The sequence below is a fragment of the Taeniopygia guttata genome, chromosome 1, assembly GCF_048771995.1.
Source record: "Taeniopygia guttata chromosome 1, bTaeGut7.mat, whole genome shotgun sequence".
NCBI classification, from domain to species: domain Eukaryota; kingdom Metazoa; phylum Chordata; class Aves; order Passeriformes; family Estrildidae; genus Taeniopygia; species Taeniopygia guttata.
Window position 1 is genome coordinate 98,326,743 of NC_133024.1, and position 26,412 is coordinate 98,353,154.

The following is a 26,412-nucleotide window of genomic DNA, read 5'->3' on the forward strand; positions in this document are numbered from 1 at the left end:
CCTAATGCTTGCTTTTTACTGTGGCTGGGCTATGCCATCCCTATTCCAAACCTCTTGAGGAAAGTGCATGCGTATTCAGCAGCTTGGTCCTGTGTAAAGACAGAGTGAATGGGGTGGGGGGAGAGTGCCATAGGAGATGCCTTGAGACAGTAAATCCCACATTGTGTCATCTTGCAGATGAGCGTGTTCCAACAGAATGTGGTATGTATAACAAAATATTGTTTTGTTGCTGTGGTTTTTTATTTATTCCTGAACTGTCAACCTGCAGCCTCCCTCATCGTGATGTCCTGAGCCCTGCTTAGTGGAGTATGAATAGCTATGAATGAAAAAGTATTTCCTTGGTTTCTTTTTATTTGCTTGGAGAAGAGCCATGAAGCTGAAATCTTTTACGCAGTGTAACGTAGCAGATCAGAAGCAATATGATAGCAGCTGATACATCCAGATTAGGGGTGAGTTGTGGCGGTAATAAAATCAACGATGGAGAAAGAAACAAGCTTAGTGTGCAGCTCACTGCTTGCTACTAGTGGCTGAAGAATGAAATGTGTTCATTTAAATAAAATGGAACTGGTGTTTTAATCTTTCAGGACTTGATTTTCCCAGAACAAAAACATTGTCTGAGCCACTCTTGAGCTGTAAAAGGCTTCCAACTTTGATCAAGCTCTGTAAAGTCATGTTATTATAAAATGCCGATGAATTCAGTGAATTTTGTAGACTGTAAAGGGACTTAGTAGCTTCCAAAATCAAAGCAAAACCCACAGTTCATATTACACAGCAAAATTAAGGTAGAGGGTTTACAATGCAATAAATCATTCACTTTCAGAGCTACAACATCAAGCAGTAGAAAAGAACCTTAATTTCTGGATTGTTTCTGTTGTAGAACTAATCATATTTACATATATACAAAAACTGAATACAAAAAGAAAAAAAATCGGGGACTTGCTAGGAGATATGGCCAGTATTAGTATGCTGCCACTGAAAAGCTGATGCATACAACTACAAAAGTAGTCCAAATAAGTACTCAGTGCTGCATATCTCACTGGTGCACATTTCAAAGTGCTGGAAGTCCAGTTAAAGTTTGTGTAAGTTGTGGTTATCCCCTCCTTTAGGGAAGCTTGTAGAAACCCCCCTTCTCCTTTAGAATATTGTGCATTACACAGACACCCAGGGCAGTACACAGAGGGGCCGTGTCACTGCAGTGCTTTTGCTGCAGAGCCCTAAGAGCTGGAGCTGCTCTGGTATTGTTTTCCCCTGGAGAACTCCCATCACATAAGTGATGCGCACTTGAGAGGTCAACAGAGGAGATGTAGCAAGGCAGAGGTTTCTGGAGCAATGCTACCACAGTTGCAGCTTTCTGCTCAAGAGAAGGATGTTAAAGCACAGAAGAGAGCATAGGAACAGAGCCTGTGGTGCCACAAGGAGCCTCACAAGCAGGGAACTTGACTTATTGAGATATTGCCCATTGAACCAAAGCTTATGTTGAATGCAACTGTGAAAGTCATAGTCAAGAGGAGACAGTGTAAAACTGTGGTTGAGTATCGACACTGCATCGCTCAGTACTAATCTAGGGAGAGGGAAAAGGTGCTGAAGCACACGTGGCCGTGATTCCTGGATTTGCAGCTTGATCTACAAGACAAGAAAATACAGTTCTTAGTTTTGTAAGCCTGTATCTCTGTCACTGCTTTTGTTATTGTCTGTGCTGTGTCTTATTCCTCTTAGTGCTGCAACCCTCAGATCAGTGCATAAAGCAGACATCTTAAGAGACCATCACATCTCTTAAGTCAAGCATCAGATTGTTACTGTTTTTCTAGGAAGAGTCTGGGTTGTATTGTTGGTCATCCAGAAATTATATTACAGATGAACCCTTTGAAAAGACAGCTTCATCAGGACCTGTTGGCATCTTCCACACATACAAAATCCCTACATCCTCAGGTTATCAGTGCTTCACTCTGCCTGTCTTCCCCATACAGTTTCTCTTGGAGAAAGCATTCAAAGTTTGTCCTAAAGATTCATGTAGTCTTTCTGCTCAAGTTAAACAAACCCATCAGTGTAAATAAACTTGTATTTTGACCGATGCAAGAAATGATTGCCTATTTCTTGTATATCATGGTACATTAGAGAATACAGGCTGCAGAAGCCAGGAGTCTGATGGTACTGAGGATGTAGTGAAGTTACATTATATTAAAATCTAAATTTTTATGGTGCTAGATCACTTGAAAGAAAATAACTTATTTTTAAAACATGATGTTTAATAATTAAACATTATTTCTTAGCTTTCAAAATGATGGTCTTCCAGGGAAGCAAAACTGTTTACACAGGTTCAGTCATCCCTTTTTGAAAACTATAATTATTATCTTATATGATCAGCAGTCAAAATGAGTCACAGTACACTAGTATTCATATCATCCTCTCAAAGATGAGTTCCTAAATTATATGTGTGATGGTTACGACTGTGACCAAGACTAGTGGTTAAGTTTGGGACTGTTAAAGTTAAAAGCAATATGCTATAGCTTGAATGAAAAACTGCAGCTGGAAGATGTGACAGGTTTAATCTTGTGTGCAGGGCACACAGAGCAATACAAATAACAATGCTGCAACCAAGGGGGTTCATATGCATGCAGATTAGCAAAGGGGGCACAAATGGCTTTTTCAAATGAAAGAGCTGGGACTGGGACTAAGTGTGATTACAGAAGCAAAGGATAACTCTCTAAGCAAAGCTGGAAGCACCTGGTCAAATGCTTCAGAGAATTGTTGGCCTTCGAATGGAGCTGCCATGGGTGAAGCAAGTACCACAAGTGTCTAGACAAAGTTACTGAGATAATACAGTATTTATACCTCTCAAAAGGAGAAGAGATTTGCATTGAGTAATACCAGCTTCTACAGACCATCTTTATCATTTTAATCATACTGAAATCCCTCTGTTAGATCCCCCAAATAATTTTCTGAGGTTTTTAGACTTGCCCATTGAAAAAAATCTGTGCCATCAGCCTGACTTTGCCTTTAAAGCACTTGGCACTCCTGTCCCTGGTGGGAATGTTTCCCTGCTGTCATCCGTGCGCAGCGCACTCGGCGGGAGGATGTGTACGCTCCACGTTATGTAAGGTGCCGCATCATGTGAATAATGGAAGTGCTCAAGGAAAGCCCTTTTGCTGAGCTATTTTTGGTACTCACTGAACAAGCTCAAACACATGGGTTTCATTGTGAAAAATAGGAATCTGAGTCTGAATGCCTTTTTTTTTCTCTCTTAATGGATTAAAGCGCATGTAGCTTCTGCTGTAGATAAACATCCTCAAGATACTGCGGTTACTTTTATTTCTCCAGGGCAATTGCATTAGTACTTTAATGTAACTGTAAGAAAAAAATCCAGTAGAAGATAAATACATCAAAATTATCATTTAGCTTGAAGTTATAGTCCCACATACAACTGCAGTAATATTTAGCTGTAGTTAAACAATAGACACAATTCACTGCATCATATTACCATGTCGCTTTGTGGCTTCGTCTGAATGTCCTTGTCTGTCTTTTTATATTGAGCATGAATATGCTCACAATGGCCCTAGTTAATATCAGTGGAAGTATTTGTATTGTTTATAATATGGACATACCTCACATACTTTAAACATTTAAAAAACTCCATCATCTCAAATTTGAAAATTATCTTGATATAAATCCTTAGTCTAGCTCTAGGCACAAATCTAGACATGAGTTCCCAAAGAAAGAGCAACCTGTAGGAAAAAAGCAGTTCAGCCATGGGGGTGTTATCCAAGGAATGGATCAAAAAATTCTAATAAGAGCAGTCTGACCAGGGAGAGAGACTAAGTTTACTGGGCACGTAGATTTTTCAGTGAAAAGCAAACACAGACAAAGAAACAGAGGAAGAGAAAAACTGAGTTCCATAGTGTCCTGTTTACAAGGGAAATTGAAAGTGAAATGAAAGCTTTTCCCTCCCTTACTGGAGAAAGGAAGGTTAAAAATTCTAAATAAATTAGTATATTTTGTGTGTTTTACTACTTCAGCTACAAAAAGATGATGGACTATGTGGGGTGGAGTTTTTGCCCCAAACCGAGAAACAGAAGAGAAAATGGATAGTTGCATTTCAAGGGAGAGAATTCTGAAAACCAAATAAAAAACCATGAAACATTCTGTAACAAGAGGCAGACTAATTTATGGAACATGCCATGCCAGTTCCTGAGAAAAACCTAAATATCTAAACAATAATTGAAGTGGGTAGAGTGCTAGTACACAAGCTGGAGCAATGGAATCCAGGTACCAGAGTAGAAATAAAACCAGAAAACAAAATCAAGAGAAAAAATTAGAATTTCTGGGGGGAAAAAACCCAAACAAACAGCATCAAACCAAATCAACAAGAAACCACAGCAAACCAATAAACAAACAAACAAAAGAAACACACAGGAAATGAGAACAAGGAAACCATGGCTAGTCTAGAAAGAGTGGAAACCAGAGAAGTGAATAACTGTGGGTGAGTACATAGGGCTGCAGAATGATGAATCTTAATACCCACTGAAATGGTCAGTGGTACAACAATGCTCTGTGGGGCAGGGGACAGATATTGAAACCATGCATGGCACCAAAGCAGCAAGCAGGACATGATGCAGGACATCATGTCATCATGATGAAGGACATCATGCAGGACATTGCCCAGCTTGCAAATACTTAAACAAATTATTCCTATGGTTAAATAGGATAGGAACAGGACATAAACTACAAAACAGCAATATTACAGTATTTCCAGTCTGGGTTGATGAAGTGGCTGTGTGCTGTACCACATGGGATGGGTAGGACTGGAAAAGTCAGGAGTACAGGATAAAGTTTTTTCTTGTTTGCTCAGTAGTGAGACTTTGCTTTAGAAACTTGGAGTCCTCTCTTGTACCTACCCAGCGTGCAGTGGCTGAAAGTATCAGCTCTGAACTGACGAGCCTTAGAGACAGAAGTTTGCACTTCACTCAAGTGAGTTTGTCCTGGTAGTTACTCATGAACAGCAGGAGACACACCAGAAATGAACTCTTCAGTTTTCCAGCTCATGAAAGGTATTCTCCAGCTGGGTGCAAATGTCTTATTTCTTATTATACCTCGGGGAGAGTGCAAACTGAAAATAGGGCAGAGGAAGTTAGAAAGAGACAAGAAATGTTCTTATTTTTGAAGCTTTAAAGCAACAAGCAGCTTTTCAAGAACCATCTGCCACAGACAACAGAGTTTTGTTTTCTAGATTATTTTAGAAAATGGTGATTCTTTCATTGAATGTGTTCTGGCCCACCAAATTTCACAAGAAAAAAAACGCAGTGAAAAAATTGTCAAATATATGTTAATTATAAAAAATATAAGTAGACTTCAAGTGTATGTTTAACCTACACTGCCCCTACCCAAGACTCCAGATAGAGAGTGAAAAGCCATCATAATCCCACGATATAGGCTTAAGCAGCAAAGGAGAAAACTTTGCCTCAAATTGGTTCTTTTGTTCTTTCCTTGTAGGTAGCTTATATTGATTCTTTCCATGCCCAGAGTCAGCACCTAGTAAGGCTTTGTTCTCAGGGTTTCTCATTGCTATGGTGGCCAGGTCCTTGTTCCAATGGAGGAAGTGAAGACACCAGGCAGGGAACAGTTTCTGATCTGTCATTGCCAGGGGTCTGTTGTGATGCTTCTTATCAGTTCTGAGCTCTGCCCCAAGCCTCATTTTCAACGGTAAAAAAAGTATTTCAGTGTTGGCAAATATAAATTAGTATTTCTACAAGAGAGTGAAGGAGTTGAGCAGTTATAGCCAAGCATAATGCAGGCTGAGAATGCCAGCACTCTGTCCTCATTCCTACCCCCACCAGCAGCCGTGCTCGCCCTGTGGATCTCCAGAGCATACTACACCACTTGTATCAAATTACATGGAAACTGGTGAGATGGGCAAGCCTTCAGTAGGATCCACAAAATGCATATTTACATCTGACCCAATTAATCCCATTCTCCACAGGGGATAGAAGCTGTTATTTGAATGTAATTAATTGTGAAGCATTCTGTAATGATGTCGTCCAAATGGCATTGTTCAAAACCAAATTGCATTAACCAGGCTGCTGAAAGCTCATTCTCTCTCAAGTCTGAAAGACTTCATGGGTTCCAGTAAAATCTAGTTTTTACAGTAGTTTTAAAAAAGTGGTGTTGAAACCATTTATTTCTCCACTTTTTTTTTTTTTTTCCCTGGGAGAAAACAGCCTTGTTTTAGGTATTCCTGTTCAAGTTGACAGCTTTTCTTATGGCAAACTGATCACTCAGAGCCTGATTCTGACACATGTAGTTTGATTTAATGATCAGATGTGTTTATTCCTCTTGATCCACTGCTGGAGAAGCATGCTATTTACTGTATTATCATAATTTGTACTTTCGTATTTCTCTTGTGGCCTGATATTTTTGTTTATTTGTATTTGTTTCTTTTGGTGGTGTTTTTTGTGAGTTTTGTGGGGTTTTCGTGGAATTTTTTTGGGGGTATTTTTTTTAGTGGGGGATACCACCAGTCTGCACTCCCTGTTACTGCGAGTAGATAGGTGAGGAATAAGATTTTCTTTTCTACAACATGAGGAGGGGGCTAGGGATAGTTGCACTGGAAGGAATAAACACCTTGAAATCCTACATATTCTAAGCACTTGTTGTTGAGTCTTGCCAGAGTCCTCACAAAGACTCATTTTGAGTTGGGAGCACCCGAAAACTCCATGCCAAGCCAAACCATAAGTCACTCAAAGTTTACTCACTTTCACTCTCTGTGAACTCTCAGCTGTATCTCAGAACTGTCCACCAGCTCTCCCCACACTATACATCTACAGCAGGATCAATGTCAAGGACTTACTATGGGAAAGCTCCATTTTCCAGTGGCTGCTTGAATATATCAGCTACACTGAGCATGTCAGAGTTTTTTAGCTCCTGGAGAAACAGATTGGAAAGGTCAGAAAATGCTGCTGTGTTTGCCAATACACATGAGGTGCCAGAAGTTCAGAACCCTACCTGTGAATTTCTGTATTGATCCTGTAAATTCTCTCTGAGCAAGGACATAACTCTTAAAGTAATTTAATTTCTAACTTGTATATGTCATTTTTCATACAAATATGGTATGTGCATTTGTACATACAAATAATACATCTGTATAAGTGTAAGTTTTTTACCAAGGGTCCAAGGTTTTATTTTCTCTGCAATAACCTGACGAGACTCTTAGGAGACAGGACACCTTTGTCTTCATGCTTGACCTCACTCTCTTCAAGTGGTTCTCCATGTGTGTTCTGATATAACCCTTTCTGCTAGTCATGTGGAAGTGCTCTGCCTGTGACTCATTTACTTTTCTGTTATGCCTTCCCAAGCCTGCTGGTGGTAGAGACTTGTTTCCAGGTTTTCTGTAATCTTCATCTGTCAAAAGAACAACTACTTTAAAATAGAAATCACAAACTGTTCATTAGAGATTATCTGAGTTGCACAAATGTGAGAACTTGCACACCATCCTAGTAAAGAAACTTGTGCATTTCCTCTTCAGGATGTAAAGTCTTACAGGCATGTGCAAGTAGCAGCCTTGGCACCCTCTAGCACAAACTTTCAATGAAATTTATCTATCTGTTGTCTGCAAACTTATGCCAGATTTCTTTCTGACTTCCTCCGTGGGATCAGGCACCAAATCTACTCATTTTCCCCATCAGCAGAATTTTAATTTTCGAGACTTTTCTTTGTGCTGATCCTCACAGGCAAGATAAATTCTAGCAAGTCTAATCAAGTGTGATGCTGCTACAGAATGGTGAGACAGAGAGAGCTTGTGTGTCACAGGATGCTCTTTTACAGCCCTTGGTATCTTCTGTCTGGAAGTCCTTCAAGGTCCTAATGCTCTTTTATTCACAATTACATACCTAGTTAGATGGATTAAGGGATGTTTTTCTGGTGCAAGTGTTTAATTGCATGTCTAGAATGGGTGGTGTATACACCAATGAGTGGATAATCAAGTCTTCTGAAAAATCACCGTGTGCTGTTGTTCAGTAGTGTTCCTGCCCTACTAATAGACTATATGTGTTTTACTTATAACCTTCCAGTGGCTCTTGCAGAAGACAATGGCCTTTCTTTCAAGATTTGCAAGCTCTTCTTCCATCCTTTCTGGAGGAATAGAGGCAAATGATGCAGCTATTTGACTGCAATTTCCTTGTTTGACCATAATGACAGCTGGTCTTCCGTCAGACTTGGGGTACAAACAAATACCTCCAAGGCAATTGTTTTGGAGCACACACAGTGTGTGTGTTGTGTGTGTGTGTGTTTTGTGTGTGTGTGTGTGTGTGTGTGTGTTTGTCCAAGACAAAAAGGCAGAAGAGGCGTAACTTATCTTACTATTCTCCCTCCATTAGCTTTACACTGTATTTCCCACAGAGGTCTCTGGTTTTCTTTTGTGCCTTTCTACTTAATAATTGCCAGTTTTCCCATATATTGGCATATTCTGCCATGCCTGGGCTTCAGCTTTCCTGAATTTATTAATCCTGGTTCTTCTTTTGAGTATCTTACATTTGGGTATCATCCTTCTCACTCCAGGTAGCTTCACCAATATTTCTAGCTATGAATTCTCTAGCAAAATTAAAGAGGATTAGTTTGTTTTTTGTTTTTTTTTTAATTTATCTGCTACTTGCAAATTTATTGCTCCATATAGTTTAATTTTTAATTACTTCTCATCTGTTTCCTACCAAGCACGAGCCTAGACGCCCATCCTCATTTGCAAAGCTGTTTTTTTGGGTTTTCAACCTGCTCACTGTGTTTTTCATGTAGTATTTGTTTTCAGCTTTACCTTTCTAGCTAGCAACAGTCTAATTTATTATCACAGACCCCACAAAACTGGATTCCTATCAGAAATAAGATATAGCTCTATTACAGATTATTTTTTAAAATGCTTGTAAACAATTGTTTTAGTAATGCCCGTGGAAATGCATAACATTGAACTTAGATTCTTATTTTCAGGTTTACATCTCAGGAAAAACAGAGTTGTCAACTTTTCAAGCTAAACATGCAGCATTATAGTCATAAAGCAAAGGGATTTGGTAGGAGCATTTATTTGGGTCATTATCCAGACTTTTGAGTTAAATAGCCAGTGTAGCTTTGAAATTCATGAGGCAGTTGTTCAGCAGCTGGCCACATCTCTGTGCTGTGGGAAGCTCCATCTGGAGATGACAAACTCCGAGAGGGCTGTCCTGTGTTGGGCCAGGGCTCTGCCTTGCACAGGAAGCTCTGTGTGGCAGCAATCCGTCCTTGACGCATCCTTCCGGGCTCCAGGACTTTGCAGCTCAAGGACTTTTAAACCAGAGGTGGTATTTTTGTGATGAGCAGCCTTTGCTATTTATGGATAGAGCAGTCAGTTCAATGTGATGATTTATGAATTATTGAAATACTTATTTAAAACTTGCCATGAGTTGCTGCTATTAGGTCTGCATCACTTGTGGGACTAGGAGTACGTATGGCCACTGGAGCCAACAGGAGTGCCTGCTGGCAGGGAAAAGGGTATTGGAAGTGGAGGGAGATCTGGTGTGAGGTGAATCCAAAGACAGATAAGACCAAAAAGGTGTGTTAGATGAAAGCAAACAGGATGACTAATGGTTTTGCAAACTGTATCACATACTCACAGTGTTTGGTGGGTATTTGTCATGAGTAAAGTAACCCTGAGTTCAGTGCCTGTGCCTGCAAGGAGGACAGGTTTGAAAGAGAAAGGAGGGGAGGCAGTTGTGCTAGTTTTCTTTCCTTACCTGATGTATTTCTCTTTGCACAATTACACAAACAACAGCAGGAACAAAATCAGCACATTTAGGAATTTAGAATAAGACAATTTCATTCTGCCATTTCAGGTTTCTAAGATGGTGGTTTGGGGGGTGACTGGTGGTCCTTAGCTCCTGCAAAGAAGAAAAAGCAATGGGGAAAACAAGATTATTTGCTCTCATAATTAATAACATTTAGAAAGGAAATCATTAAACACCAAGTCAGTGCTGCTGTTCCGAACTTTTACCTTGGATTTAGACTTTATGTAAAAGCAAATTATTATCTAGCTGTTGCAGTTCTCTTTTAAAATGTCTTTGAGAACGGACATTTTGTTCCTTATCTTGAAGATGTCCTAGATTTGTCTGTCATGAACTCTAGTGGAGTCAGTTTTATATTTTTTATTAATGGGTTGGACTTTTATTATTCTGCCCTTACTGTTACCTGTGCTAGATGTTCATGCAATGGAGACACAAAATGTACTTTTTTCATAGGGACCAAACAGGAGTGTGAAGAAAAAGGCAATAAAAAAGTCGAGAGAGGGTAGTTTTATTCAGTCACGGAAAATGTTGTCTTGATTCCTAAATGTAAATACTCCTTTTTTTCAAGTTTGCACAAAGGATGTTTTTCCCCAAAGACATGACAGCTCTTTTAAGATGCTCTGGTGCTGTATGCTGCTGTTCTTTGTCTTCTAGATACTGGAGATGCCTGTTTATGTTGCCTGTCTCTTATTTGCTCTTTGATCTTTGTTCACTTTCCCTTGCGGCTTATATCATGTTGTTTTGTTGTAAAAATAATCTATTTGAATTTCACTTTTTGATGCATGGAGACTGCTGCCTTTGTCACACTTCTCTGTACTGTTACTGCTTTCCTTTTTGGTGAGTTCTCTTGTGAGTGTTTGTGTAGCTGGGGTTGAATATCAGACTTATATCATGACAACAGATCTTTTTCGTCAGATTCTGTATTTGAATCTAACAGCTGCTATTTCATTAATATTTTTTGAAGCCCATGTGAAGCTCAGGGATGTTTTTATTGCATGTGGCATCCCAGCCAGTGTTCTTAGCACCTCACTTTTTTTCCTGTCACTGCTGTATGTTCCTTGCTGCCACACCTCGCTCTTGTGAGCCTGTCAAATATTTGTCTCCTTTAGCTATGAAACATGAACCCCATTCTCCCCTGGTGAGGTTTCATTCATCTGAGGGGAGATGGAAAGGTATTTAGCCAAAAGCACCATACCCCAGAGGTACAGGGGTGCCCAAAGGGTAAGCAGTATGACAAGGTGAGATGTAAATATTGACCTTCCTTTTACCATAAGTCTTCCCTCCTTGCCTTTGATTTCAGAGTAAAGATGTCTTAGGAATTGGTACCATACGAATCTGGGGATCTTTTCTGCTTGGCAGCTTTCAAACCTTCGAAGCAAAGAGGCTTAGACTTTAGCCTCTTTGCATTTTTAAAGCATTAGAATTTAGAGGAAGCTGTTTGGCCTGGACAGTTACTGACTTCTATTCTGTTCTTCAGACTACAAATACAGAGTTGTAGGGTTGCAGGGAAGATGGCTGGCTTGAGAGCCAGCTGGCATAGCCAGCATCAGGCAGTGTATTGGACAATTTACAGTTGCTGAAAATATGAATCAGTGCTGTTAAACATTCTTCTATAATGTGCCCAATATATCAGGAGTGAGTTTAAAAGAGATTCATCAGGAATTGTTCCTAAGGGAGAGTGTGAGCTGAATTTTATCTTTTTGTGGATGTGCTGATCCACAGTTGAGTATTTCAGATCTACATCCTGTAATTCTCTTTGACTTGCAAGTACTTCTGGAACAAAGGTGAGTAAAAAAGTCTTTGAACAATTATTTACCATTCTGGACAGAAATAGTGATAGGCTCTTTCTGAACTAAGTGTTTGCTTCCCCTTCCTTCTGCAGCAACAGAGATTACAGCTGCAGGTATGCTGCTGAAATACAGCTGCACAGGTTTGTATCTTGTAACTCATGCCAATCTTCTACTGAGATGTCTGCTTTTTTGTTTGTGAGATCTCATTCTTTCTCAGCTGCCCTTCACTCTTTAGCCCCTTTTAGAGGCTGCCCCTGACTTTAACTTCTGTCTGGACTGAGGAAGTAATTTCTCAACATGTAGATGAGGAGTCAAGATTAATCCAATACTTTTTTTTGACAGAGATATATAACCTATAAATGCATTATACAGTCTAAAAACAACCTGCCTGAGCAATTAGCTCAGTAATCAGACATTTAAAAACAGTGGCAGAAGAGCAGAGCTATGGATTATGATGCACAATAAATTAGGTTATTTAATAGAGAGCATGCAGAATTTTAATTACAATCAGGAGGTTTTACATTTGCTGCAAGTACTCATGTGGGTTGCTAATGTGACAACTGTGGTAAGATGAGGAGGGACCACACAAGGCAAGACTTGAAAACTGGCAGATAGGAATACAGAGACTATTTCATTTCAGGCCTGCAAAAGAGCACATTTCTGAAATGAATATGTGACAAGAGGGAAGTATTGCATTTCTGTGTGAGGAGCTGACAAGTCAGACAAAAAGCAGCCAAGTATTATCTGTGACGGTGAAAAGATCACATCACTTAGAACCTCTGAAGCAACAGGGAAACCAAAGGCAGCGTCATTTTATAATGATCTAAGAGAGAACCGTCTCTTTTTTTCCCCTCCCTGGTTATATATAGCTGTTAGAGAGAGACCTGCTGAGTGGAAAATGGAGCATATGATCAAGGGCAGTCCAGTGAGTCAATTTACTGACTAATACTGTAGATTATCATGTCAAATATATAGCACCAGCAGTATGAACAATAATGAAGCCTAGTTTATTTCTTTCCTGTAAATTGAAATGAAGATGTGATTGGAATTGTCACACCTTGGATACATGAGCCATATTCTCTTAATCATCCAAAACAAATTGCTTTATTCTTTATAGTGACTTCTATTTTAGGATCCATTCCAAAACTGGCAAGCTGAAACCATCTATTTAAATGTGTCAAACATGTTTAAAATATCCTCTAGACCACTGTCCCCTCAGGTGATGATGGTTCAATGGTCTCACACTTTGAAATACCTGCTCCCTTCAGACCCAAAGAAGAGATAACTCAGCCTTTCATCATCTGAGAAGAAATCATTCAGCACAGCACCATGCAGACACACTCTAAATGAACTCCAGTATCAGCAGTAAAACATCCAGCTGTGAAGCCAACAGGGAAAAACACTAGTGGAAACCCAGAATGCAATTGAAGGGAGCTTTTCCTTGCCTGGTTTTCTATTTTCCTATGTCTCAGAGTGTCAGTGAGAAATTACGAGGGGGATATTGCCAATATTGTGCAGTCTCCTTGGGTCAAACTCATCAGTGCCTGAAGAGAAGTTACAGTTAAGCAACCTGCTAAAAAATTCCACTCCAAACAGGAGTTAATTTTAATTTAGCTGTACAATACCAGACTTGTGTTTTACTGGTTTCCAAGCTCCAGGTGAAAGTCTAATTGCCTTTGGGTCTGTCAAAATTTGAGTGTGAGCAAAAACTTAAGGAATTAACATTTGAATTGCAAATCACTGCCATTCCTTCAGGGTTAAGAATCATAATCGATGTTATTCATTTCCAAAGTCCTTTGTCTGAGATGAGTAACTAAAGAGGCTTTTACTAACTGTTTGCTAACAGTAAGTCACAAAACCCAAATATTGCATGTCTGTTAAGTATAATTTCCTGAAACTGGTGAGTAAACTTTTACAGAAATTAGCAGAGTGTTATAAATTTAGCACATATAAGGAAAAGCAGATGGTACTGCTGTGATTGGACATGTCATTGGAGTATTCCAGAGCGTGCCAACTCTTTAATCTCTTAATATTTGCATATACTACCAAGTTACTCAGTTTTCAGTAGACTAGAACAACATGTGCTATGCACAAACAACATGTTCTATGCACAAACAACTCTTTTTTCTGAACTTTAAACTTAGAATAAAAATGAAACTCCATTTGCTGGGTTTGCAGCACTCATGTTCATTTTTCAAAGCCTCCAAAAGGTTCTTGTTGCATATTCTGGGTGGTCAGAACATAGTCACAGATTGCTGCATGGGCCCACGCACTTGATGATCTTCAGCTTTCTGTGCCAGCAATGGGACAGGCTGTGTGTCATGAACAGCAGATCAAATGAGAAGCATCACATTTCAAAATGCTTTATGGTACTGGAAGCTTTGAACAATTATCAACTCTATAGTTTTCCAAAAGCAGATGGTTTTAATTAAAAAACCAAAACTAAAACCAAAAACACAAAACAAAAACAAACAAAAACCCATAACACCAACAAAAGAAAACAAAATCTAATTCCTGGCTAGTCTTAAAAAATAGAGTAACACCTCTCAGTTTAGAGATGGTCTTGGAAAAGTGGAGTTCTACTTTTATGGCTTTCCTTTTCTTTGGAGGAAGATAATTTAGCTGCTGAGGAGAAAGGGCCACAGCAGGTAGGACTTAAGGAAGGAACTGAATTTTGCAAGCAGAAGGTATGGGCCACATATAAGGAAAAGAGTGAGGATGAAAGCATCAAAGAGGAGGTAGGCAAAAACAGGTCTGGGAGGCAAAATGTGTTGGAGAAAAAAAAAGTTAAAAAGGAGTTAAAAAGAGAAGAGATGGTTGCAGAAATAAGAAGACAGGGAAGCAAAAGACCAAGAGTAGATAGCAACTTGCCTGTGTTTCACATTAGAGATTCTAAGACCCCATTCATGTTTCCAGCTCAGAGGAAAACAAATCAGTTTAATGCCCACCCATTATGACTGTACAGTGTGTGTGATGTCCTGCTGTGCAGAACTTGGGTTATTACCAAACACATCTTCTGCCTGGTACTTATGGAGCTCTTGGATGTTAAGTGAAGTAGAAACCTGAGCTGCAGGTCTCTGTCTCTCAGGGTGCTCCTGCTTTGCTTTGTTCTTTGGCTTATTGGCTTGTTTTCTGAATACCATTCTGTCCCTGGTGCTGTCCCTTCTCCAAAGTGGAACCTCAAGGTCAGGAGGTTGTGGGCAGTCACAGTGAGTCCTGACTTCTGCCATGACAGGTTTCTCCAGAGCTCTGGTACTGCAGACACTGTTTTAGAGTTACTCCAGGACATAACAGATGAAACATCAATGACACTCAATGCTAGAGCAACTTGACAGTGCAATCTCCATATGGAATTGTTGGGGTGTTTTCCTGAGAAAACATGCATGTCTCAGGAAGGCTGCTGGCATAGCAACCCTTTACTTTTGTGCTATCCTTGTGTGCTATCATTTAGGTAAATTATCTGGGCATTTATTCTCCTGTTTTCCTTGCTATTCTTGAACAAAACTTGAGTTCAGATAAGCATCTGATATCTCCCAAGAATACCTTTTCCAGTGCTACAGCCATGCTTCCACATTTCATCTGTCTGTGCCTCTCAGTACTGACTTCTCTCATACACAGTTAAATCTCTTGTTTTAGGTTATCCTTATATCAGTTTTGCCAAGTAATAAAAGTCCATCACCAGGAGATCTGTTGCTTATTTACTGGCCTGGGCAGATGGTCCTCTTGGAGAGATGTCAGCGCCCCACCAAAGAGCCTATTATGGGCAGAGAGGATTGGGAAGGTTTAATGACCATTGCCTGTGTACTCTGTATTCTTGCTCCTCAGAACTACTGCAGGGGAAAAGCTAGTGTAAAAGTTAGCATTTTCAGAAGTTATTAATAATTAATAATTAATAAATTCTCTGGAGAGTGCCCTTAACCTTAAAATAGAATAAAAATGTTCTCGCTAGGTGAACTTGCCACTAACTACTGCCTTCAGGGAATGCATTAGAGGACTAGATTAAGTAGATGCCCACACCTATGCGTAGAACATGGATGGGTTCATGTGTATGTGTGTGTAATACAGTAAAAGAAAAGTTATCAAACCCATTTTTAATGAAGTATTATTTAATTTCCATTGCATGCATACTTCCAATCACCTTCTAGAATTTGTGGACTTATTTATCAGATGAGAAAAAACACTCCAACAATTCCATACAGAGGCAGCAATTCAAGTTGCTATAGCATTGAGTGTCATTGATTTTTACTTCATGATGAATGTTTATTTTCCTGATAACAAGTAATACTAGAATTTGATAGAGCATCCCTCACAGAAGCAAATAAAAAATGAAAATACAGAGGTCTATCTGTGTAGTAAATTTCTAATACATTCAAAGAGTCAAGATACTTCTAAGATGCAACAATTTATTTTGAAAACAAGTTTGAAGGGCAGATAATTGGCAAATATTTTTTTTTAACCCAATGATGCTTTGGGCCTACGCAAGAATAGCTAGAGAAATCCAGATTGAGATCTTGACTAACAACAAGAAATAAATGATATGGGAAACCAGAAAGATAACTTGTATAATAGAAGATAAAGAAATGAAACCAACTCCAAAATATTATTTATTGGAAGCCTAGTATTAAGAACTGATAATGGGAAAGAAAGGCTTGTCCGTTCAGGAACAAAAAACACCCAAAACCAAAAATAATGAAACAAACAAAATACCCCCCACAGCCTCCCCGGACTTAATTTATAAAATTTGCATGTGAACACTTTAAGATTATTCAAATATTCTTGACTATTTTTAGCTACAGAATTTAAATTATTAATGTAATTTGCAATATTTAATTCATTTTGTTCAGTATTTGCATGAAGTAAGTGCATGAATGTCTGAGAAAGTCCTGGTAAACTCTGTCTGCATTTGCTGGGGTTCGTTCTGAGGGTTTGCTATAGAAAATGGCTTAAAGGTGAGAGTCCATCACCAGAGAGGCAAAATGCCTTTTCCTCTTCCTTCCCTTTGCCTGTCCCCTTCCTCTGCCCCTTCCTGGCACCAAGCAGGGGACCTCAGCAGGCCCCAGCACTTATCCCCACCACTGGCCCAGGGAGGACTGGGCCCACAGGGTGGGCTGCACATCAGCCCCAAGGAATGGGGCAGCTGAGACAATCAACACCTGAGCCATAAAACATCCCACCTATGTATTGTTCTAGGAGGTAATCTGCATGATTCTAATCATGAGTGCTGCTTATGGGCCCTGTATGGACATTTATTTCTTCTTAAATTTTGACTGACTGACTAATCAGGTACTCTGAGATGGCACAGCCAGGGCACAGGAGTGGTCCAGCAAAGTTTCCTAGAATAATTACAGTTAAGGAAGAGGGCACTGAGAATGCACAAAGGTGTGATAAAAATCATCTTCCTCTAAATATTTGAATCTGCTTTGAGAAAAGGACCAGAGAACCTGATGGGAAAAATCCTGCATAGAGGGTAGCTCAGATATTTGTGGATGTGGTATTTGGGCAGGGGTGCCCCACATGTTGCTGTGGCAGTTCCCCGATGCTTGTCACCCACCTGGGGACACCATATGCCCTTGTCCTGGGATATTGACCCTGCAGCAGGTTTCAGTGAGGGAGAGAACTGAAGTCTGAAACTCAGACTTGAACACTGCTGAAAGGAGGAAGGTGAGAGTCTGCTCATCTCTCCTGATGTAGACATCTTGGAGAAAGCAAAAGAAAATGGAGTAACTGAATTTTAGGTACATTTCCATTTGTGTTGCAGGTTTTTGATCTTCTGAAATTTTAGCTAATGTAGTCTTGCTTTACATTGTTTAGCTTGATGTGTCCATTAACATCTATTTCATGTTATAGCTGAAAAAGTCATATATTTAAAGACCAGTTTTGCATTTCACTCAGCCTTGTATACAGATAGAATGAGTAGAAGTCAGCTGCCCTTTACCCAACAGATTTCTGGTCAGAGCAGATTATCTTTCAAATCTAGGTGACAAACATGTATTTGTCTGATGTTAAACAGAATAATGTGCCATTTCCACTGATAAACTGACCAGCCTCTTCCTTCTTTGGAGGGAGACTGGCAGAAGCTATCCAAGAACAGTCAAGCCTCCAGACTTTGCTGTCCTGAGAGAATTTAATATCCAGTCAAATTATACTTATAAGACACACAGATCACTGTATGTGAATATTTTAAGGCATAAATTTCATTTAAAATAAAGGGAAACAAGCAACCAAGACTGTCTCAGGAATCAATCTACTGCTTTTTTAGGGGGAATTACTCTCTATCATAATATTTATGGTGCTTTGCAAAGCAGTAGTTCATCTGTTCTCTCTCCCCTAAAATGACAACATTCATTATATTATATATAAAACTTGAAATTTAATCAGAAATTATCATTAATTGTGTTTGCAAAATTTAGAGACAGAAGCCTTTCTTTACTGAATAAAGAGTTTTTTAGTTTTTTTTCCTAGCAAACTACTTAGCCTTACTGACTGTATAATCTTTAATACGAAAGTAATTTTTGACAAATTTTGGTTCTACTTATAGATATTTCAAGGCAGGAAAATACTTTTGCTCACAACATGTTTAAATTATGTTACTCTTTCAGTTGAATAATGTTCAATTCCTACATGAAAAGGGCGAAGCCGCATTAACTACCATTTCATTATTGCATTAACAACAGTTCACTTGCTGTTCTTTCAGACTGCATAAGTAAATCACTCATGCTTCAGAGACTTTTTTGCTGTTTACTGGAGACAGAACATACTACTAAACACAGGTTTCCAAAACAAGCCTAAATTTGTCCACTGGAAACCCTCACCAAAGACAACAATGACCAATTTCTCTTCCATTAATAAAAGGTCTGTTTATAATACAAGGTCTGTTTTACTTAGATTCCATAAGGCATGAGGGTTCAAATGAGAGCAAAAGCCAACCTCAGTGAGCAGGAAAATCACTGTTAAGAGAGGCTGGAACAGGGTGAATGCCACTGTCACATGCAGAATGATGGGTCCTGATGGAGTGTCATCTTGCAGTAGGATTAGTCAGAGCCTGTTTACGTTTTTGATTAAACATCTTGGTGAATATTTAGGAAAAACTATATTTAAACCAAATTATGGGAAGTATTTGGTCTATATTTTGGGCAGGATTGAAGTGAGGTCACAATTTTACATCACTTTCTGCTCCTCTGAAGTCTGGATTAAGAAGGAGTGGGAATGACATCTGGCATAAGTGAGCTGACATCAAGAGCTTTTCAGGCTGTAAGAAATCAGAAAAGTTTGTTAGCATCCTGTGATATCACCTTCCAAACACAGCTTTTCTAAGATGACATCTCATCTCTTTTCTTCTTCTTTATGCAAAGTAAAAAGCCTTTACCGTCCTTGCTGCTCCTCTTTGTACTTTATCTACTTCTGCCATGTCTTCATTAGGCTTGAGTGACCAGAAATACCTCTTGTGTCCAAAAACTGATGGCTCTGTGAGTAGATATATAGCAGAATGGCATTTTCTGTTTTGTTTGCCCATTTCCTGACTGATGTTTAGCAGAGGACTGATGTCAGAATCATATATGTAGTAATTTCCCAAACTCACAAATGAGAAAAAAACCCAAACAACATTTTGAGCCCACTAGCATTTATGTGCAATTAGGATTATCTTCTGCAATGCTTTACATTGCACTTATCAACCCTGTAATTCATTTACTGCTACTCTGTTACTTAGTCACTCATTTTTTAGAATTCTTCTAGAAAGCCTGGCTTAGCTTTGTCTGCTCTGAATATCCTGTTTAACCTGTGTACCTTCCCTTGGGAGCCTTTGTCCCAGCTTATTTATAACTCAGTTCCTTCTAAGTGCTTCTCACAGAGATTCTTAGAGATTCCCTCCAGTGAATCCCCCTGTTATGAAATCGATCATTTACTCCTAAACTCCATTACTGCCTTTTAAACAGTTAATCTGTGAAAGGACCTTCCTTCTCATCTCCTCACAATTGAATTGGATTGAATTGAATTTTGTAAGAAGCTTCTGTGAGGAACCAAAGGGGATTTGAAAGTCCAAATGTGCTTCTCAGCTGAACTATCTTCATCCACATACTCAGTGACTCCTGAGAACTGAAACCATGTAAGCATGCCTGTCTGCAAACCCCTATCATGAATTATGTAAAGTACTGAGAGATGGGAGGTGTCTCAAAGTCATAAAGATGATTTAAGAATGAAATCTCCATATATATTTTGGTGTCCACTCCCTGATGATTCAATTTTGCATTCAAGTCTGAATTGATTCCGGGTTTCTAACTTTGTGCTTATGAATACCAAAAGGAAAATTTCTCTGATGTTCTCTATCCTATACCTAAAATTAATCGTCTGTATCCTTGAAATTTAATTAAACCAGATAGTCCTTTAAATAGTTTTTCCACCATATGTTGGAAAAAGAGTAGCAAAATTAAAAGAATAAATCACATCAGAGGGTAAATTAAATACACTGCTTGAAGCCAGCCTCTCCCTCATTTTCCTCATTGTTAAAACTTACTCAATGCTGACAATAAGCATTTAAAAGTGGTGGGGACAAAGCCCTTCAAAATGCATTGTACAGAAAGCTGAGCATGGAAGGCATTGAATGGAATAGATTTTCTAAAGTGTTTTTCCTATTTCTGATTGCTTTGGTGTGAAACTGGTGGTATGAAATACATTCTAGTCCTGATTGAGTAGAAATAAAAGCTTTACAAAAATGAAAAATGAAAAAAGAAAGCCATTTCAGAAGTATTACAGCCATTTATATGTTGCTGACTGTAAAACTAAGTCAAGAGAACTTAGTGCCATCAATTTGTAAAGTACAAAAAATCACTAAATTCATAAAGGGTAATTTAAAAATAAGAAAAATATGTAATTCTTGTTTAATGAAAATCATTGAAAGCCAATACCTAAGCCTGATTATTATGACATGATAAGACAATAGTCATAAATTTATGTGTTGAAAAAGCATCTATAGAAAGTATTTACCTAAATCTCAGGAAATATAATTAGTTTTCAATTGATAATTCTTCTAAAATACTCAGGGTGTTAACATCTGAAAGAAAATATCAAAAGAACCCTTTTCTCTTGCTATTAATTTATTTTCTGTTTTTCATCCTAGTTTATGACCCTTTCCCCTATGCCTTAATCAAAGACAGAAGGAGTTGTGCCTCTGGTTTATGTAACACCTAACTTCACATCCCTTTAGAAAGATAAAGTTAATAACTTCAATGGCACTGGATTCTGCCACTCCAGTTGATGCCCAGTGGCTTCCAGCTGCTCTTTGGTTTTGGTTTCAAAATCTGTAAACACATAAATAGTATAGATTTATGCAAGTGAGATTCTGTCCAGTTTAAAATGAATATGTTTAAAGTGTAATCTGATTAAAAATAATGATAAAGATGTTTGAAAAGTCATTTGGACTACTTTAGCAGTGACTAAGGTAAAGAACATGTTGAAGACTGTCAGTGGATGAGTGTCCGTGGTAGATATGTTAGAGGGTATGAACTGAGTATGACCTTGAGGATGAAGAGTGACTCTGCAGCCTCACCAGAAGGTACACAAGGTAAGTTGTGCAGTAGTTCACCAACCCTTTAGCTCAAAGGAAGATATATCCACTCCTTAAGGGAAAGCACTTGAGGTCAGTTCTTCATCTCGCATTTTGAATTATAATTTTAAAAAAGGTTCTTTATCAAAGTGTATAAATTTGTTTCTCTTTCTCTGTGACTATTACCCCAAGTCCTTTATATGTAACAGGATGTTGGAAGATTATCTGAAATGTCAAATTGTGCTTTTGTCTTTAGATTATGGTGGTTTAGAGACAGATTTTTTTTAACTACATCCATAATGCTAAAGTAAATCAGATGGGGGATTTCATTGTTCCTGAGGCCAGATATCACCACATGACTCATGATGGCAGTGTGTGGCATCAGTCCCCAGTGGAGCCCAGATTTGTCTGGGTGAAAGCTTTTTGGTATGATCCACTTCAGAGAAAGCTAACCCACAAGCAGCATGGACAATGAACTTCCAGCACTTGGCCTGATTCCCCACCTCCCCTCAGCAGCATGGAGGAAACCTTTCTGTCCCCTCTGCTTCATTTTGGGTGGAACCAGTCTAGGAGCTCAGAGGGCCAAAAAGACACAAGCCCACTTCTGCAGTCTCATGGCAAAAGTACCCTCTTAGCACAGACACGTGGGACTTGATATCTCCAGGGTTTCATTGTTAACTTTCAATGCTCTTGGCCACTTTCGTTAGTAAGGGCAGAGTTCTCACCACCCTGAGGTCTTTCAGGTGATGTCTGCTCAGGTGGGAGAGCTCTGATGGGGTCAGGTCTTGCCTGTGAGACCTGGCAGTGCTCAGAGTGCAGGCACATGCCAGGCTGCAAAGCTCCTTCGGCTCCTGGGGGACTCTCCTGTTAAAAATCCCATGGTGGTTTTGGAGCTGTGGCATCTCCAGGGCTGGAGCTGGGGCTGTAAGGACTCTGGCTTTCCTTGCCTCTGGTGGCACTTAAAAGATCCCAACAGCTACAACTTGGGTGTTTCTAGCGCTGTGTTTGTGTAAATCCATCATATCAGGAATAGTAACAAGTGGGTATAGCAAGACAATGCTGTTCTCCTAATCGATTACTTAGTCTTTGAAAAAGGTTTTTCTGATAAGGGTAAAAAAAACCTAGTTTTTGGGGTTTTTTTTTGCAACCAGCAAACAGCTCCATGTTGGGAAAACAGTAATAAATCAGTCCAGAGATCTATTAGGGAAAAGAAGATTCAAATCTGTTCAAGCAGAGGGAAACTGGCCATGTATCACTCATACCCCAGGTGAATGAGGTACCTCTTGTACATAGGGTAAATCCCATCTGCTGCAGTCCTAAATAAAAAACTAACATGAGTACTGGACATGCTTTCCTCTGGCTTGTGTGAGAAAGAAGTGGCACAGACAACTGTCTGGGTGGGAAAAGCAGGACTCTAAATCCCATCGGGACATAAGTGGCTCCTTATAGTTAAGGGTTGAGTGCTGAATACCTAAACTAATTTTATTTAAATGTCCCTGTCCCTAATATCAGGTGGCTGCCCACTCAAGTTGCTACAGCTTAAGCTTGAAAGGAAGGCTGTGACATTGTAGATGAATTGCTCAGCCTCATGTGACAAAGCTGTGATCCACCAGGGCACAGTGGAAGTCAGGACTCTCCAAGCTGGTGTTGAGCTCAGTAGTTTTTATTCTTCCCACAGATCTCTCAGGAGCAACAGAAATTAAATTTTAAAAAATGAATGAAGTACATATGGCAACACAGCTGCTGAAAATCTGTTACCCTTTTTAATCACCTCTCACGTCCTGGGCATGCATTTTATCCTTTAAACTCAGTAAAATGAAAAACACTGAGAGGAAGGCATCTCCCTGTATTACTGGGGGACTCTTTTGGTAGTGTTATTAAGTCATGCCAGACAAGCCTTGCCTAATAAGGCTATCCAGAACTTAGGTCTCAGTGGGTTCATCTTTAAAATACTTTACACACTTATAATCACTAGGACAAGTAGAGTTTTCACAGAGGTACTGCAAACTGCAAATAAATAAAATTGAAAAACGAGAGGAGCATCCTTCTTTTTTTTTTTTTCATGATGGTGAACTTTTGGAATGGAAAGGTTGTAAGCCCTGGATAAGTGCTCAAACAGCCTTGCAATGATGCAATTTTCCACCTGCTTATGGATACCCTGTAGAATAGACCTTCATGCTGAAGTGACAGGGTCTCCAAAGTACTGTTTACTGCCTACCCTCTTTCCATAAGCATTCAATGCCATAAGCAGTCAGAGTGACTATTTTTCATTTCATAGCCTTGAGTCACACTACTGATTATTCACCTTTGCATGTCAGCTCCAAGGTAAGGACAGCAAGTTGTGTGATATATTCAATTCCAGTCCTGGACCTGGGGAGAGAGAAAAATGCTACTATTGAAAGAGGTTCTTCTGTGAAGGAGCAGTGATTTACATCCTGAATAGGTGCAAATTATTCTCCCTTCCCACCCTCAAGTTCAGCCAATATACTCATTATTCAATATCTTGCTGCTGTGATGCTTTTTTTCCTTGCAGTTTTTGATTTTCTGTTAAGTTCAGAAGGCTGTGGTTTGGTAAGAGATATGAGGATATTAAACATCCCCGTGAGGGATTTGGCTCCTTATCTGCCCAAGAACTGGTTATTTTCAGTCAACAGTGAAGCATCTGTCAGTCAAATAAAAGGCCTTTAACTAGAACAAGCTCCTGAACTTACAATTCATCTCTGCTGGAATGAAAAAGAATAGAGTTGCTTTGTTTATTGGTTTTGAATCCTTCATGGAGAGCTGCCAGCAACTGTTAACTTGTGTATTATTGTTCTATCAGACAGGAGAAACATCAGGGAGAATTTACCAGCAAAATCACAAGCCTTTCATCACTCAGTTATTATAGTGATAAAGTTCAGTGGTAGTTACTCACCTCTCCAAAAACAAATATCACCCATCCAGACAAGAGAAAATGGGTTTCTGCAGGGTGATGCAACATTAGCTTGTGCTACTGCACCTGACTCCCAGGTGCCACCACTAATCCAAGTGCCCAGTGCACTTTGAAGAACTGATTGACAGAGCACTCCTGTGAGCAAGGAGGGACCATGATCTACCCCTGTTTTGCAGGTTTGAGATGGAGCTGTATGGTTGCAGTGAGGCTGAGCAATGAACTTGGGCCCCTGGATCTTTGGGTCATTCAATTCAGCCTGGCTGAAGCAGACATCCTGCTACCAACACGACCGTGTTTCCTCCCCACAGAAAGCTCAAGGAGAGCAATATAAACCTGTGGAGTCAAACCTCTTCCCTATAGGGCTGGGATACAGCTTGCTGCTCAGGGCACTTGATTTAGACATAGCTAGAAAAATTAAAGCTCAGATTCACAAACACTGGAAGTCACCTGATTTACACATATTTTTTTATGTGGGTTTTAATTTCTTGTTTGTCTTTAAAACCCAGACTTTTCATCATTGCGTAACCAGGTAATTTGCTGAGGTACTTTGGAGGGGTGCACCTCAACTACTCAACTACATGGCATGCTCAATAGACAGGTGATTGTGTGTCTTATTTGTCCTCTTTATCCTCCAGGAAGATGAAGTTGCTCGTGACAGCCGATTCAATTTCAGTGGCTATGGCATGGGCCACTGCCTCCAAGTCAAAGATGGCACAGCAGTCAAGGCTACGCCACCCAACCCAACTCCAGCACCACCAAAGGATTCAGAGTCCATCAAAAAGAAGTTTGTTGACCGTGCAAAAAGGATTGATACAATATCCCGTGCTGCGTTCCCACTCGCCTTCCTCATTTTCAACATCTTTTACTGGATTACATACAAAATTATACGGCATGAGGACATTCACAAGAAATAGGCAACTCTGCTTTGCCAGGACTTCTTAGCCAAAGTGATCCACATGTAAATAAACAGCGAAATGTCATTCTGTCATATGGACTAAGGGTTTCTTCCCCACTCCCCCAGAACACTGGAGAAAAAATTAGAAAAGAGGAAAAGGAGTGTAGAAGGAAAAGTGATTTCATGAAAAAATACGCCGTGAGACCAGTCAAGAGGCTCCCCTTATGTACTCCTAGTGTGTTCTTCCAGATTCAGCATCGATCAGACATCTATAATTGGGGCCAAATTATACCCAACGTTATTGCCAAGATATTACCTTTCAGAACAAAAGAGAATCAGAAAACAAACAATTCTCCTAAAACATCTATCAAGAGACTGTGGTGGCTACAGTACAGTGAGTTATAAGAGGACCAAAATTTTTCAGGATAATGTTGCCTTTCTATTTGAAACAAGTCTACTGAGCTACATTCCATGATCATGTCTGTAGGTAGTGGTTTCACCAAGGAGTCCTTTTGTGGGTTGTAAATTATTTCTACTGATGGGGAGAGGGAAAAAATGAAAAAAAAATTTATACTTTACTATCCTCGTGGGTGTGCATTTTAATATTATCTTGCTTTACTAGAATTGTAATTTTGGGGTTGAACTTGTGTGTCATGTGATTTATTTGATAGTTGACACTCCAAATCCAGTGAAACTGCCCAGTTTATTTCTGTTGGGAGACAGTGCACTTATTTTATTTTATTTCTGCTGATTTTACATGCAACTTGAGGTGCCAAACTGTATTTTACCTGTTGTGCTGCCCTGTACCACATTACTTAGTAAGAACTTGTTTCCAGGTGTAGCTCAGTTTAGCATTGAGTTTCTATTATCGCTCTCATTGTAGCTGCAGTCAATAGCTCTATAGGTAAACACAACTTGTTTACAGACCTCTAATTTATATCTTTACTCAAAGTGGCTATCATTTTAAATATCATTAATTAACCTAAGAATTTTAAAACTGTACTGTGATTTTCAGAACCTGTTACCTTTTGGTGCCAGATCTGCATTATTCAAATCCTTGCTACATGTTTTAAAGTAGAAAATTTAAAAAAAAATATAAAAAAAGAGGAAAAAAAAGATGGTATTTTTGCTTACATGGAAGAAGACAACCTGTAACATAAGATGAGTAAAACATTAACATTTTACACTTGCTGTAAAAGGGTTTATTAAAAAAAGGTATTTGTTCAATTTCAATAAAGCTAAATGTGGTACTAACACTCCTTCACTCTCTTCTTCATTTGCAGCAGCAGCAGCAGCAGCAGGGCTGTTCGTGCCACAGCCCAGCTCTTCCACTGCTCTGTCAGCAGAAAGAGGGTGAAAAGCAGCCTTCTGCTGACATGACTAAGCACACCACATTTTTCTGTCTATCCTGCAGCAAAGGGACTATTGCAGCCCCTGGAGTATGTCAAGGACAGTCAGAT

General features: G+C 39.4%; 1 protein-coding gene and 1 long non-coding RNA gene across 11 annotated transcripts in view; one reads left to right on the top strand and one right to left on the bottom strand.

Annotated features, from left to right (window-relative positions):
- The window catches only part of GLRA2 (glycine receptor alpha 2), a 121,509-nt gene extending 95,301 nt beyond the window's left edge, over nucleotides 1-26,208 (top strand). For all 8 annotated transcript variants that reach the window (XM_002197598.7, XM_030281188.4, XM_030281200.4 and 5 more), the window contains one exon: nucleotides 24,693-26,208. In XM_002197598.7, coding sequence (XP_002197634.5) covers nucleotides 24,693-24,971 — 279 coding nt within the window. In that variant the 3' untranslated portion in view covers nucleotides 24,972-26,208. The remainder of the gene's footprint in view (nucleotides 1-24,692) is intronic.
- Nucleotides 334-14,011, bottom strand: LOC140684827 (uncharacterized). Of its 3 annotated transcripts, XR_012057637.1 has the most exons (4): nucleotides 13,210-14,011; nucleotides 13,030-13,128; nucleotides 9,747-9,890; nucleotides 334-6,915 (listed from the first exon to the last, which is right to left on the bottom strand). It is a non-coding gene; the product is annotated as an uncharacterized lncRNA (long non-coding RNA). The 3 variants fall into 3 exon arrangements; XR_012057636.1 differs by having other exon boundaries at nucleotides 13,030-14,011; XR_012057638.1 differs by lacking the exon at nucleotides 334-6,915 and adding an exon at nucleotides 7,143-7,392 and having other exon boundaries at nucleotides 13,030-14,011.
- Nucleotides 26,209-26,412: the final 204 nt, after the last annotated feature.